The 15,132-nt window shown below is 63.8% G+C and overlaps 1 protein-coding gene across 2 annotated transcripts; it reads right to left on the bottom strand.

The window, feature by feature from the left end:
- Window positions 1–5,565: 5,565 nt before the first annotated feature.
- Window positions 5,566–13,160, bottom strand: LHX3 (LIM homeobox 3; the record flags this gene model as incomplete). 2 transcript variants are annotated; one of them, XM_082614433.1, is made up of 6 exons in its annotated part: window positions 5,566–5,984; window positions 6,778–6,949; window positions 7,049–7,200; window positions 7,916–8,118; window positions 8,685–8,856; window positions 13,073–13,160. In XM_082614433.1, the coding sequence occupies 6 exons, from the start codon at window positions 13,158–13,160 to the stop codon at window positions 5,566–5,568; spliced, it is 1,206 nt and encodes a 401-aa protein (XP_082470559.1). The 2 variants fall into 2 exon arrangements, with proteins under 2 accessions (XP_082470559.1, XP_082470558.1); XM_082614432.1 differs by lacking the exon at window positions 13,073–13,160 and adding an exon at window positions 11,006–11,099.
- Between the last annotated feature and the right edge of the window lie 1,972 nt (window positions 13,161–15,132).

Here is a 15,132-nt window from a genome sequence, read left to right as displayed (position 1 = left end):
CTGTGACAACAGGCTAGAGGCCCCTCCCATGGTTCACGTGTCATTGCCCGCAAAAAGCATGGGTGGGGGGTTGTGAGTGTGAGCTGTGTAGAGAGTGGGTGAATGTGCTCATGGGTGAGCGTGCCTGCGTGTGAGTGTCGCTGGCGTGTGCATCTGTTCTGCACGTAGCTCTGTGTTCTGAGTCGTGAATATGTGCAGGTCCGGCGGGTCTGGCAGGTTCCGCCTCCTCCAGGTCAATGGGATTTGCCCTCAGAACCTGAGGAAGGTGGCTTAGGTGCTGCCAAAGGTTTGCCGAGCACTTCATTCATGCTTGTTTCTGGCTTTGCCTTAGTAAGCCTCCCAGTAAGCCTGGAAAGGAGGTTGCACTTGCTGCCCTTTGCAGGCTCAGAGAGGTTGAGCGGCTCACCCATGGTCACACAGCTGCAGTGAGTAAGTAGCACGGATGGGAGGGTCCCTGAGTCCATTGACCCGAGCCTGTGCTCTACCAGGTCCATAACAACAGACGTGGGACTCAGTGGGGAGCCCAGATCATCCCTACCCTGTGTCTCTCAGGCTCCCCAGACCTAGCCTCACCCCAGCTCTGCATGTCAGCCTGGTGGACCCGTGACAGGTCACATTCCACTACCTGGACGAGCTCTTGGGAACACATGGAACTGAGGGTCTGAGGGCTGTGTGAGTGTCTGGGGGCTTGAGGCCACTTCTCCAGGGATGGCCTCCACACCCGTTGTGACACTCATGGGCACTCACACACACACACACACACACACACACACACACACACACACACACACGCTTCGCTGACTCTGGGGTCTGCAGAATCTGTACTTTTCTCCCAGGTTTGTCTTGGAATCCATCCCTGTGATGGCCCCGTGACGGCTTGCTGGCTTGCTTCTTAGGCTCGTATCTATTTTTGAATGCTGAGGGGGGCTCCGCTGGTCAGGAGGGAATATTTTTATGGTAAAAAATGAGCCAAGTTGCATCAGCTCCGGGGGCGGCGGGGGAAGCCGTCACCGCAGGTCACCCAGGCAGACTGATGAAAATTCTGCTTATGAAGTCGCTGCTCCCCCATTAATTAGGGGGGAGGGGGCCCCTCCATGCCACTGTGCACCTCGCCCACGGCCAAAAGCTTGTCAACACTTTTCACGAAGAATGAAAATGTAAATAACTTTCAGATTATTCAATGTCACCAAGGTATGGAAAAAGGTCGTCATGCTGGGTGTCATTTATCTCGTTGCAGATTTAAAGAGCTTTTTTCTATTAAATTTCTTAAAATTAATGTTTTATGTTGCTCAGAGTAATTTGAACAATTATGGGCTTAAAGAATTGATCATTACAGCCCCTGGGATTTAGCGCTCCAGACTGATTCCTTTGAAAACCCACTGATGTATCGTTTTGCTACTCAACCAGGCAAGCCCCCGGGGTTGGGGCCCCCAGCCCGCTCCTGCCCCAGTCGGGGGACCAGTCCCCAAGGTACGTCCGCCCCCTCCTGCCAGCAGGTGGGGAGGAGGGAGTTAACGCAGGAAGGGGAGCGGCGCGTCCCCTGGTCTCAGGGAGGGAGGTGTGTCTCTGATTCCCTATGGTCCTTCATCCCCTGTGCAACTTTTATATTTAAAAGGAAAGAAGTCCTAGGGGCTTCCATGGTGGCGCAGTGGTTGAGAGTCCGCCTGCCGATGCAGCGGTACACGGGTTCGTGCCCCGGTCCGGGAAGATCCCACATGCCGCGGAGTGGCTGGCCCCGTGAGCCATGGCCGCTGAGCCTGCGCGTCCGAAGCCTGTGCTCCGCAGAGGGAGAGGCCACAACAGTGAGAGACCCGCGTAGCGCAAAAATAAATAAATAAAAAATAAAAGGAAAGAAGTCCTTTTATGTACTGGTCGAAATTATTATTTTTATTATTCAGGTATTGACGTTTGATAATGTATACAATCGTCGGGTTCAAAAATTAACAACAATGTATATGTCAGGATGAGTATTCTGTTAAAATTTAATGTTCTAATTATTATGATAAAGAGATTACTGTTGAAGAAAAAGTTGACGAGCCCTAGCCCGCGTCTCCCCCTCCACGAAAAAGGCTCAAGTGGGTCCCGCGTCCCCGCCAGGGTGCCTCCCACCCCGAGCCTGCAGCGCCCCTCCCGTTCGCCGCAGTTCCGTCGGGGTCCCCGGAGGGCGCGGCGCCGCCCCGCCCCCGCCCCCGCCCGGCGCCCACCGGCTTCGCAGCGCCCTTTCCTGCTCGGTTCCTCGCGGGCGGCCCCCCGAGCCGCTTGGGCGGGGTAGTGGCCCGGCCGGGCTGCGGCGCGCCCCTCGTGGGCGGGTCCCCTCCGAGGCCCCGAGACCTCAGGGCCGGTCCTCGGACTCGGAGCTGGGCGCCCCCCGCCCGGTTCTGCGGGAACCCACATCCTGGGCTGTGACACCCACAAGCGCCTAGACGCCCCGCCTGGTTAACAGGCTCCATCGTGGGAAATAAGTTGTGGTTTCCAGGTGACCCCCACAGACGGGGCCCGAAAGATGGGGCGTCCCCCTTCCCCTGCGGAAGGCCCGCAGCCCGAGGTCGTCCCCACCAGAGGTCTGCCCCGCCCACCTCCTCACTGCGGGTTCCAAGCCTCGAGTTCGGGCTTGGTCCTCCAGTCCGAGGTCACGTCCGCTGGCCGAGCGGGGCCCGGAGGTGGGAGCCCGCGTGTCTGCCCGGGTGGGGCGAGCGGAGAGGGATAACACGCGAGCTGGCGCTCAGCTCAGATGCGGAAACAGACCCGCGAGGTGTGCAAACAAACGGGCACTGTAGCGGTGACCGCGGGTCCGACCCAGCTGAGCCCCCGCCCCCAGTCCCGGCCGGGCCGCGGGGCGCGCGCGTTTCCTCCGGCGGACGCGGCCTGTGCGGCAACCACTCTCCTCCCCGCGCCGGGGTGGGGGGCTGCGCCTGGGGCCCCGATGCCGCCCCGACGCGCCGCCAGCTGGAGCGAGCGCCGGCAGGACCTGCAGACAGGCGGAGGGCCCCGAGGGGACGGCCGGCACTTTATTAACCTGTCAGCGCCTGAAAGGTGCCGGGCGGCCTGGGGGAGGTCTCCAGGCTGGAGGGGGGGCGCGATTTGAGGATTTATACCCCCCTCGGGGCTGCCGGAGGAGGCAGCGTCCGCCCCGCGGCCGCCAGGGCCCCCTCCCCAAATCATGAATCCGACCCGGGCTCAGCCGCTTTCCGCTCGGGGTATCCGTTGCCAGAAAGAGTCCAAAGTGGTTCCCCCAGGAGCCCGCCCCACCTGCCGCTCGGCCACGCCCCTGGGAGTCCGAGACCTTTGACCGCCAGCCCCCAGGCCAGCCTGGGGCTCCTTGCACTTCCCGCCTGACACCTCTGCTCATCATGGGTCCCCCAGTGGCTAATGCAGCCGCCCACCCCCACCTCTGCTCAGACGGCTCTTCCCTGGCGCTTCCCCGACTGAAGGGAGATCAGGGTCTCTGCTCCCACCCCTGAATTTTCTCCTGAGGGCCTCCCCCATTTCTTGACCCTGGCATGCCCCTGCCCCATTAGATACCCAGGGCCCAGGTGTGCCTGGGAGCTGTCTGCAGCATTCCTCCTGGTGGGCCCACATGCTCTGGGTCCTGGGCAGCAGCAGGTGCTGGTGAGGGAGCTGTCCCTGCCAGGGCCAGTGGGACTGGGGGTGACTTGACCAAAGCCCCTTGGGCTGCCTGGCCGAGGGGACATCTGGGGAGCTCCCCCTCCTTTCCCACACAGGGGACCCTCAGCCTATCCCCCATCCTCTGCTCTGATCGGGTGCCCAGCTCCCCTCCCCCACACTAGGGGCCTGTTCACCCACCCAACTCAGTGCCCTGTTGTCCAGTGAAGGACACAAGAGCCAGGCCTCTGCCCTCGGGCAAGGTTGGGGGGATCCCAAATTCACTAACTCTCCTTTTATGCCTCCCCTTGGAGGGGGCCGTCACCACTGTCTCCACAGGAGGAAAGCAGGGCTCAGAGGGGGCAGGTCGCTTGCCCAGGGTCACACAGAAAGTTAGCAGATGGCTGGGACTGGAATGCAAGTTGGAGAGACCCCCGTGACCACGTTCCTTGAATCTCCTGACTGGTTGACTCCAGCAGTCCCCCTCCGCCCGCTGAAGCCAGCTCCCAGCTGTGAGCAGTTTTGCTTGGTCGTGTCACCTGGCCACCCCAGCACCGGCCTCTCCCAGGGAGAGCGGGAAGGCCCAGCCCCTCCACCCATGGTTGGACCGTCTGTTCTCTCACATCTCCTTCCAGTGCTCAGAAGCCTGGCTGAGATCCAGGGACAAAGGGGCCCCAGTTCACACCAGGTGCCATCCCTGGCAAGGAGCCAACAACTACTCCAACGGGGCTTCCAGCTTTCAAAGAACAGTCCCCCACTCCCAATGACCCCCTCCGCCTGCACCCCCCAGCATCATTAAAGGTACAGGCTTTCCAATGATTGTTACTGACAAATTTATTGAAGTCTGGGAAAGAACCGATGGTCAGAGAATAAATAAAAGACAGGGAACCGTCACAAAACCAACAGGTAGCTTGGGATGCAGGCTTGAGGAATAACTTGGATTCACACCCAGCCAGCCTTTGTGTCCGTGGCAGGCGGCAGGCAGCAAAGCATCTGGCGAGGAGGGCACCGAGGCTCGGAGGAGCCCCTACTCCAGCCTTCTCCAGCGGGGCGTCCAATCCTCTGGCAGTTGGAGCCCGTGGAGAGGGGGAACTGGGGGCTGTTTGGCAACAGAAATCGGGGGGCTGGGCTTAGCCTGGACGCTGAGGGCCTGGGGGTGGCTGTGCCTGGTAGGGAGCTCCTTAGGGGCTTAAAGAGCCCATCTCCCCCCACCCCAGGGTAGTGGAGCCCAGAAGAACGGGAATATCTAGAGCCAGTTGCCCCAGGGGAGAGGGGCAAGGAGGTTCCTGGGGAAGGTAGGTGTTGGTGGCTGGGAGGCCCCCAGAGGGACCAGTAAGGACACAGGCGTGGCCTCCTGCGTGGCCAGACAGGCCAATCTCTGACCTAAAGGTGGGGGGGCCAGGGGGCTACAGAACTCAGACATACGGAGCCTGGGAAATGAAAGCACAATTAGTTATTTTTTTTTAAATTTTAGAAATTAAAGCATCTTCCGGCCTGAGGGCTGTGCTGGTCGGGGCAGAGGCCCCAGAGCGGAGCAGAGTGAAGGCCTGGCCTTGGGTGTGTGTGGGGTGTGTGTGTGTGTGTGTGTGTGTGTGTGTGACACTTCCTGTTTGGAAACTGCAGCAAGCACTCAGTTAATTGGTCGATAAAGGGAGAAATCTGCTTACAAAACAAGGCTTGCTGAGGGCCACCAGGTGGGCTGGCCCCCTGTCCCAGGAGGAGCTTCTCAGACGGGAGCCTGGAGAGTCCCTCTGCCTAGGGGAGGGGGCGGCGGCGGGGGGGCACTCCGCAGAAACGAGCCCTCCCTGAGTCCTCATCCTGTCCCCCGCTGGTGGCACTGCGTCCTGCAGGGGTCCAGGGCTTTGGGGACAGGAGAGCTCAGCTCCAGACCCCCCCCAGCCAGGGGCCGTGCTGCTGCCCAGACCCCTCGTGTCCGGTGCTCGGTGGAGCCGGGGGTCTCAGTCAGAACTGAGCGTGGTCCACCTCGTCCAGCCAGGAGGCGGGGCTGGCAGGGAAGTCGGGGTAGCCCCCGCTGCTCCCCGTGGAGAGGTCAGAGCTGGGTCCGTTCCCTGCCAGCACCCTCATGGGTGGGGGCCCACCTGGAGCTCCCGAGGGCAGGAGCCCCAAGCCGGCATCTGGGTACACCAAGCTGGAGAGGAGGGGCTGGGGGCCAGGGAGGCTCTGCAGGGCAGCAGGCGATGGGGGGACACCGTAGGGGCTGCCGGGGCGCAGCTCTCGGTACTGCTCCGGGCCGGCCAGGCCTCCGTGCTCCAGCGGGAAGCTGCCTGGGGCCCCCGAGGGCCGGCCTAAGGCTGGGGCAGGCTCTCCCAGGCTGCCGTAGAGGCCATTGGCAGGGCCCATTTCGACCATGGCTGGCTCATCTGCAGTGGAAGCAGAGGGCACTGCTCGGTGTCCACCCTCTGCCACCTCTGGCCCTGCTCAGTGCCCCCTGCAGGGGTGACCTGCGCCACGTCCCACACGACAGGTCAGCCCAAGTCTCTCACCCCTTCCACCCTTAAGTTTGTTTAGCTCAATCCCACCTGATGCCTAAGGAATGGTGGGCTCCCCTGGTGGGCTCAGGGCCAGGAATAGTCCAGTCAGCGCCCAGGGCTCCAGTACGATCCCAAGGTTGCCCAATTATGCAGACAAGTTAAGTCCCAGCGGGGCTAGGTGAGTAGCTTAAGGTCACAAACGCTGCCAAAGAGTCTCTTGCCCAAACTTTCTGAGGATGGACATTAAGGGGTGGGGGGTCTTCCTGGTTTGGGAGGAGATAATCGGGTTCCAGAGAGGACCCTCCCCCAACTCCAAGCAGCTCGGACTTTTCATCACCCCCAAATTGTGCTGCCACCGTCCTAAAAATCATTGCAAGTGCCGGGGGGCAAAGACACAGTCCACCCCTCCCACCAGGACAAAGCCTGCTGAGGGACAGGCCCTCGGATCACAGGGGTTCCGTCCCCCTCCAGAGGAACAGCAGCGGTCCTCAGTGGCCAAACCACAGGGCTTGGGGATGGGGGACCAGGGTCTATAAACGAGCGCTTTATACGTGAGGCTAAAGAGGCCAGGACCCAGGACATTCACATTTCCAGGCTCCCTGCGGTCAACCCAACGCTCTTCCCCCTTCGGGGCTGCCGCTCTGGGCGCCGCGGGTGAGGTGGCCGCCCGCGCCCGCCATACCGGTGAAGGAGACCTCGGCGTCGCTGTCCTGCCCCTCTTCCTGGACGCTGTCCTTGTCCGACTTCGAGCCGCCGCGGGCGCGCTTCATGTTACGGAAATACTGGCCCCAGCGCTGCCTGCCCGCGTCCTTCTTCAGCCTCTTTTCCTTGGCCCGGCGGTTCTGGAACCACACCTGGGGGTGGGGGCGGGTGAGTGGCCGGCGCCCCGGGTCCCGGGGCGGCCCTTGTCGGCCAGCGGCTCGCAGGGCGGGCGGGGGGCGCCGGGCGCTGACCTGCACGACGCGCATGTCCAGGCCGGTCTCAGAGGAGAGCTGCTCGCGCACATGGCGCGCGGGCTTCGGCGACGTGTTGTAGGCGCTCTTCAGCGTCTCCAGCTGCTTGGCCGTGATGGTCGTGCGCGGCCGCTTGGCCGTGGCCTCGGCCTCTGCACCGCGGGGAGCCGTGAGCCTGGGCCAGCTCCTGCAGCTGCCCAGCGGTCCCACCCCCTCCGGCGCGCGGACGTCGGGGCCACTGAGGCCGCCGCCGCCGCCGCTGCGACAGCCCGTCTCGGCCGCGGAGGCCGGCGGGTTTCGCGGGACGCGGGCGCCGGGAGCGATGGAGAAAACGCGGCGGGGGGCGTCCGGGCCCTGCGAGGGGCGGCCCTGCGGCGGCCTTCTTTAGGGGCCCCGCGGCCCTGGATCGGGGCGCAGGCGCCTCAAGCCTCGGCCCCTCGCTGACAAGCGCCCCACCCCACCCCCCCCGGGTTCCTATTTGTTCCAAGGGTGCGGGTAGGGCCGGATCTTCACAGTCAAGGATTTAGGAAGATAATTCAGACGCGGAAAGTTAATCCACATAATTCAGACCAACAGCCCTGCGCTCCCAAGGGCGGCGGCCGCCAAGACCCCAGGCCCCGGCTTCCCCGGAGCGGCTCTGATACTTGTCCCCGCCAACTCCAGCTCCGGGGCCTGGGGGCGGGAAGGCGGGTAACCTCTCGCCCCGTAACCTCTCGCCCCGTAGTGAGCGCTTCGCGGAGGACCCTGGAGGGAAGGATTCCTCCGCGCCCCATCCCGACTGGCCTTAGCCCCATTCTGCAGGCGAGGAAAGGGGAGGGGGGGCCCTGCCCAGGCCAACCCCGGGGACCATCGCCGCCTCCCACTGACCTCGCTGCTTGGCGGTCTCGTAGTCTGCCTTGCACACGAGCCGGCTGTCCTCCATGAGGTAGAACTCGTCTCCCGTGGCCAGCTGCCGCTTGCACACGACGCAGGCGAAGCAGTGCAGGTGGTACACGAAGTCCTGGGCGCGGCGCACCACCTGCGTGGGCGGGATGCCCAGCTGGCACGCGGCGCACTTGGTCCCGAAGCGCCTGCGGGACGCACAGGGTGCGGCTCAGCGCGGCGGCGGGTAGGAGGGCAGCTAACGCGGCACCGCGCAGGGCGCTTTCTGGAGGGAGGCTCCCCGCGGGCCCTGCCCCTGGTCGCTGCCCGGCAGCTCCAGCAGAGCCGCACAGAGTACCGAGAAGGGGATCCGGAGGCCCTGGGGAGCACAGCGGTCCTCTGTGCTGGAAGGGGAAGGGGAATCCTGGTAGGCGCCCCATCCCCAGCGTTAAGGACAAAAACAAGATCAAAATGAAGAGGGAGTACGTCCAGTAGAGTGCTACAAACTTAGGGTTATCTTTTTAACGACTGCTTCAATGATTCACAAAATTAATTACTTAAAAAAGTTGCTAAGGTGCTAGCCCAGCTGCCATCGGAGAGGCCCCCAGAGTGCCCTGCCTGGGGAAAAGGAGGGGTTTGGGGATGGGGACTTCCAGGCTCCAGATCTGGTTATCGTGGGGGTCCGGGGAGTCCCTCAGGGTGGCCCGCTCTCGGCCTCCTCTCCACTGGGCAGACTGCAGCCACCCCTTCCCTCCCAGGCGGCAGCCGGGCTCACTTGAAGAAGTCGTCCTTGCAGTAGACACTCTCTCCGCGGCTGAAGCAGCGCTCAGCCAGCGGCGTGTGGCAGTCGCTGCACGTCAGACACTTGCTGTGCCAGTGGCGGTCCAGAGCCTTGAGGATGAAGCGGTCCAGGATGCGCTGGTCGCAGCCAGCACACAGTGGGATCTCTGCAGGCAGAGGAGCCGCCAGCGGCCATGGGCACCGCACAGAGAGGGAGAGGCCTCACCTTCCCCCAGCTCCCGGGACCGGGCTGCCAGGAGACCCCCTTCCCTGCACACCCTCTTCCCCAGCCAGCTTGGGCGGCTGCCTAGCTGCCCAAGTTCAGGGAGTGCATGACTCCGAAGTCCACAGCCCGGCACACGGTTGAAATTCAGGACAACTGAAACCAGGTTTAGAAACATGCCCACGAGCAGCAAGGTGCCCAGGCCATCCCACGAGGCCAGATGCCTTCAACTGCAAAATGTTTCCAGTCCATGAAGGACGCACGTTGAGCTCAAATGAAGCCCCGGCCCCAGGGGCTCCCTTAGAGGCTGGGCTGGAAAACGGGAGGCCAGGCACATGTGGGTCGTGGGGCATCCACCACCCAGTTGCCCTCATTACTTGCACAATTAAGCATCATGGCGGCGGGGGCTCCTTGCAGGTGTGGCTGCCTGGCCCCGTGGCCTTGTCTGCAGGTCACCAAAGTAAAAGCTGCTGCCCTCCCTGTCTTTGGGCGGCCGTGAGGGTACTTGTGAGTGGACTGGACACATGGACCCTCTGTCCTCGTGCTCAGACGTGGACGCCTGAGCTCACAGTAGGCACTTTGCCCTCCCCACAGAGACACTTGGCTTCTGCTCCCCTGGGCCTGCAGGCCTCCAGGGGAACAAGGCTGGGGAAACGCAGGGAGCCACAGGTCCATGAGGGGCTTTGCAGGGTGCTCATGGGGTGCGGACTCCCTGTTACTTTAGAAAAGGTCTCCGGAGGGAAGAGAGCCACGAGCAGGAACTGGAACATACAAAAATATAGCACCACCGCACCACGCTCACCTCACTGACGGCGGGCTCCTCCGGCCCCAGGCTGGCCTGGCAGCGGTGAGAGGGCCGGAGAGGGACCTCCCTCAGCCCCAGGAAACCACGAAGGATGGGGTCCCGCGTCGGGCAAAACCGTAGCCCTGGGTGTGGAGCCTGGGGATTTGCCGCCTGCCCTGGCCCCCCAGCCCCGGGCGGCGGTGGCAGGGCGGCCAGGACACCCGGCCCAGAGCTGGTGGCTGGACAGGCCCGCGCAGCGCGGATTCAGCACCGCGGCCAGGACAGCGCCCCGGCCGTGCTACCCGCGGAGCCCGCGTCGGGGAAAAGCCGCTCCCGCCGCGCCCCTCGCGCTCTCGCGAAGCCCTGGCGACCCGGGCCTTACGTTGCATGGCGACTCCGGACTTGGCGGGGTCTCCTACCCTCCGCGCTGGCGAGGCCCAGCAGAGCCTTGATCCCCGCCGGCTCTCCTGAGCCGTTTCGCCCAGAGCCCGCACCCCTCCCTTCCTCTCTCTCCGCCCTCCCGCCCCTTCCTCCCAGCCCCTGTGGCCACCCCTCCCAGGAACCTTCGGAAAATAAATAAATAAGTAAGTAGGAGGCGGATGAGACCCCGCAGCCTGGATGCAACCCCTTTCCCACCTGCTCCATCCCTGCTGCTCCCCGCCCCTCCAGGGCCACCTCCATCTCCATCCTGCGGGTCCCGCCTGCTTGGAAGCCCGCGGAGAACCATCCCAGTTCACAGGAAGCCAAGGCGCTGGGGGCGAGACTGGTGCCACTGGGAAGTTGGGGGCTTTCCTGTAGGAGGACCAGCCCCGAGTGGGCCAACAGAGCAGGTGCATGTGAGTGCAGACACCTAGATCCCGGCTAGGGGTGTTCTACGGCCGGGGTCCAGCTCCACGCTGGCCCTTGCATTTGACTCTCTTCCCCTGGAAAGTGTGTAGGGTCTGGGTGCAGGCAGCCTTCCTGCAGATCCTCCTACCCCGTCGTCACTGGGTCTCACGTTTGCTCGCTGTGCGCTCTCCCGATTAGGCCGAGTATTTCCTGAACCGGTCCTGGGACCCGGAGGCCCCCCTCCCTCCCCAGTCTGGGCGCCACGACCAAACACCCGACAACACAGCTCCAGGGGCCCAGAGGCAGCCTCGCTGCTGGGATGCCCAGGCAGGGACGTGCTGTGCTGGGGACCTAGCACCTACTCCTGCCGGCATTCCCTGGCTCCCGCCGCCTCCGTGGCCAGGCCGGGAAGGGAGCGAGGACCTCTGGGTCTCCACGGGGTCCGCCCTCCCGGGTGCAGCCGCTCGGCCCGGGCACCCACCTCGGCGCAGGTCTTCCCTCCGCGCCAGCAGCGCCAGCAGCAGGTCGCCGCCCGCCGACTCCCGGCCCGGGACCAGCTCCCCGCGCGCCTCCATGGGCTCCCGCCGCCCGGCGCCGCGGCTCTCCGGCCCTGAACTTTCCAGGGGCCCGGGGAGACCACGGCCTCAAAGGCCCCGGGCCGGCGTCCGCACGACTCCCGGCGCTGCTGGGCGCTGCGCCCGCGGGCCGCCCAGGGGCCCGGAGGCTCGGGCCGCGGGGAGGCGGAGCGGCGGGGGGCGGGGCCGCGGCGCGGGGCGGGGCCGGGGTCTCCGAGACGCGCCGGTGGCGTCCGCGGACTCCGCGCGCCTTTGCGCGGAGAACTGCTGTGCCCAGACGCCACCCCGAGTGCCTGGCCCGAGGGTGGGGACGCTCAGGGGAGGAGCCGGGCCGGAGCTGCCCCAGGGCACTTGACTGGGCCCGGCAGCTTCCTACCCCGGCGCCGGCTCAGGGCTGAGGCCTGGGGCTCGGGCGTGAAAGCCCGCGGGTAGCCTGGGGGTCAGGGAGGGAGCCGGGTCCTACCGACGCTGAGGCTCGGACTTGAGAGGCTATGTACGAGCTGGGAGGCTTGGTTACAATGTCTGGTCGCACGAGCGCGACCCAACACCCAGGGAGAGTGAGTGTGGCGCCCAAGGGCTCACAGCGAAGCCACCAGGAGCTGGACCCAACCTCAGACCTTCCCGCTCTGAGCAGCTTCTGGGCCCCACCCTTGGAACTGCAGCCCACAGTGGGCGCAGGGAAGCAGGGTGAGTCTCCGGAGGGAAACCCAGTGTCCTCGGCTCAGACTCCAGGATGCAGCCAAGACTCCAGGTCAGGAGGGATGGAGCTGGGAAAGCCGGGATCCACTCACTCCCCTCCACCCGCCAGCACCCGTGCTGGCACCGGAGCGAGCCCCCAGGCCCGATTTTCCCACACGCTGCCTCCAGCCCGGACAGGTGAGCTTGCAGAAACGCACCGTCCTTGCAGGTAGAGATGCACCTACCCCAGAGGGCATCCAGCACCTGGCCATAGGCCAGGCCGCCCCCTGGAGTCACCCACAGTCAGCACACAGCAGTGTGGGCCCCTGGCAGCGGAGGGCATGGCGAGGGCAGGGACCCCAGGAAGCACGGGGGGACTAGAAGTGGACGCCACCCCCCAAGAGGCTCCACCTGGGAGGCCCGCGGTAACGCCCCATCTCACCCTGCCTCCGCCTGGCCTCCGGTGGCCGGCCTGGAAGGACCCGGGCAGGGGAAGCACAGCTCCTCTTAGCTCTCAGCAGACCCCGTGTCTCAGTCTGAGCAAAGCCCCGTGCAGCCAGCGCCCACCCCTTCACTTTGTGCTACACTTGTTCCCCGGGACAGAGTGAGAGCGTGCAAGCTGGGGAGCTGAGCGGGTGCTGGGTGCGCTGCGGTGTCGGCCGTTGAGTGTCAGCTGCTGCAGAGGCCTGCCTGAGAGGAGCCATGTGTGGTCCGACTGGGGAAGGGGCGGGCGGGCCCGTGCGCTCGGCATCTGGCCGGGTGGCCAACAATGCCTCCATTATTTCCCAACGTCCTTGCGATCGAAAGGCCCTTGGGGAGGGCGGTTTAGGCAGTGGGCCGACCCAGGGGTCTCGGTACTGCGCAGTTGGGCCGGCTGGCGAGGCCCGGGCTGGGCTGTGTGTGGGTGCTGAGACGCGTGGAGTCTCTGGATTTACTCGGCGGCCCTTTCTCTGCCCATCCCCTCCCCACCAGAAATGCCTGTGAGGTCCCTTCTGTTCTTGGGGCACTCCGCAAACAGCCACGGGCACTAGAGCGCAGGTCCAGGTTTCCCGAACCATCGCAGGGAGCGCCAGGCCCCCTGCCCACTCAGGGCTCTGCCAGCCTCCCGTCCCCTCACCCCGGTTCCCGTCTCGTGTCCCGCCAGAGGTCTCCCCAGTCTCTTCCCCTCCCTGCCCTTGGGGTGCTGCACCCATTCCTTCCCGCTGTCCCTCTGTTTGCCTCTGCCGACCCTGCTGTTTTTCCCCTCTGGGTCTTCCTGCCCAGGTTGGAGGCTGCGGGGCAGGCGGGGCTCTTACCCCTAGTCCCGCTGAAGGTGCAGAGAGCGGCAGCTGCGGGGGCCCCGGGCCGATCTCGGTCGCCCTCGAGATCCGTTTCCAGCAGCATCGCGGCCGCGGGGCCAGGCCGGGCCCAAGTGGTGCGGGCAGCGCTCCTTCCTCCTCCTCTGCGACCCCCGCCCCCACCCCCGGGAGGGTTCGTCCCTCCCCGCGTCCCAGTGCGCGCAGAGCGGCCAGACGCGGGAGCCTCTGGGCCGGGCGCTGTCCGAGGTGCTGAAGGAGGCGCGCGGCCGCCCACCTTCCCCGACCCCGCCCGCCGCCCCCCTTTCCAGGTCCCCGGTCCCTCGGCCCGCCCCGCCGTGCCCCCTCCCCTCCCCCACCCCGCCGCCGCCAGGCCTGGGTGGCAGCGTCAGCCGGCTCCGCCCTGAGCTCCAGGCCGGCCCTAGGGCTGGGGATTCGCCCCAAGCGGGTGCTCCACCCTGCCGTTCCTGCTCTTTCCTGCTTCCCGCCTGGAAGGCAGCGTCCAGGCCGAGGGCTCTCCAGCCCCATCGGCCTCCAGACAGGCTCCTACTGAGGCTCTAGCTCCAGCTGCTGCCCCGCTCAACGGTTGCTTTAGGCGGGAGGAACTTTCTGCACGCCCGACCTCCCCAACAAGCAATGCCCCCAGGTCTCAGGCCACAGCCCCCTCCCACTCCCGCAGGGCAGCTGGGGCGCCCCCAACAGAAACTACTCAGCCGTGAGCGCCAAGACCCTGGGTGACAGGGGTTACCGGATGGTAAGCCTACACCGGCACCACACAGACCGGGCTGGGGGGCAGGGTGCCCGCCGGTCACCCAGTGCCAGCGGCTGGCTGTCTGTGCCCTTTCCGGACGGGGGCACAGCCCGGCTGGGAAGGTGAATTCACAGAAACTGCAGCCAAGAGAACTCCCCTGAAGCCACACTCGACCAAAACAAGGTGGGGGGAGGCGGGAGAAGAAATCAAAATAGTTCACAGGGACTTCCCTGGTGGCGCAGCGGTTAAGAATCCACCTGCCAATGCAGGAGACACGGGTTCGAGCCCTGGTCCGGGAAGATCCCACATGCTGTGGAGTAGCTAAGCCCGTGTTCCACAACTACTGAGCCTGTGCTCCGGACCCCTCAAGCCACGACTACTGAAGCCCGTGTGCCTAGAGCCCATGCTCCGCAACAAGAGAAGCCACTGCAATGAGAAGCCCGTGCACCGCAACGAAGGATAGCCCCCGCTCGCCACATTAAAGAAAGCCCACGCGCAGCAAAAAAGACCCAACGCAGCCAAAAATAAATAAATAAATTAAATAAAATTACTTTAAAAATAGTTCAGAACCGGAGGCAGCAAACAGGTGTTGGGGCAAAGCCGTGGGCATGAGGCACACCTGGTGGCCGACTGCGATGCTGGGCATTCAGGCCTGGCGGGAGTGGGGTGGCCCAGGAGAGTGGTGCCCAGGGAAAGCCGAGGCCTGGCAGCTCCCTCACCTGGGGGGGGGGCCTCTCTGGTGCCTTGTGAGTAGGATTTACACCCATCGCAGTCACCATCCCGTCTCCCCTCTCGTGGGAGGAAGGGTGCTGTCCTGAGCCCACTCAGTCTAGCTCGGCTCCAAGAAGACCATTTATCATTTATCATCGATTTCCCATCTTTCATCTTCCACCTGACCCTTGGGCCATCTTCCAAAAAGCCTCTGGTTCAATACAAGAAATTCTGGGATTTCAGACGTCCTGTCCATACACCCGAGAAGGGAGAGGAGGCTTCGTCTGGCACTCCCATCCGACACCGCATCCCTAGTTCTAACTTCAAAAGAATTACAATTTTTTCAAACATCGGATTTCTTTATTCTTAAAATGTGCACATTATAGTTTACTTAAATACAAAATGTTCATTTTCCTTGCAGGTAAGAAGTTTCACTGACATTTCCATGTCCATTAGCTTCTTTTTAATCAAAATCGTTCCATTAAAAATAAATATACATTTAAATTACCGAACTATTATATTCATTAGTCTCAATACTTACAACTTTAGAAAACAGAACTTAACCCTTGCCTAGAGGGAGCGTCCAGTTCTGGGCAGC

This window comes from Mesoplodon mirus, assembly GCF_964341445.2.
Source record: "Mesoplodon mirus genome assembly, chromosome: 1".
NCBI lineage: Eukaryota > Metazoa > Chordata > Mammalia > Artiodactyla > Ziphiidae > Mesoplodon > Mesoplodon mirus.
Note: the sequence above shows the minus strand (reverse complement) of the source record. Positions and strands in the feature narration are given on the sequence as shown.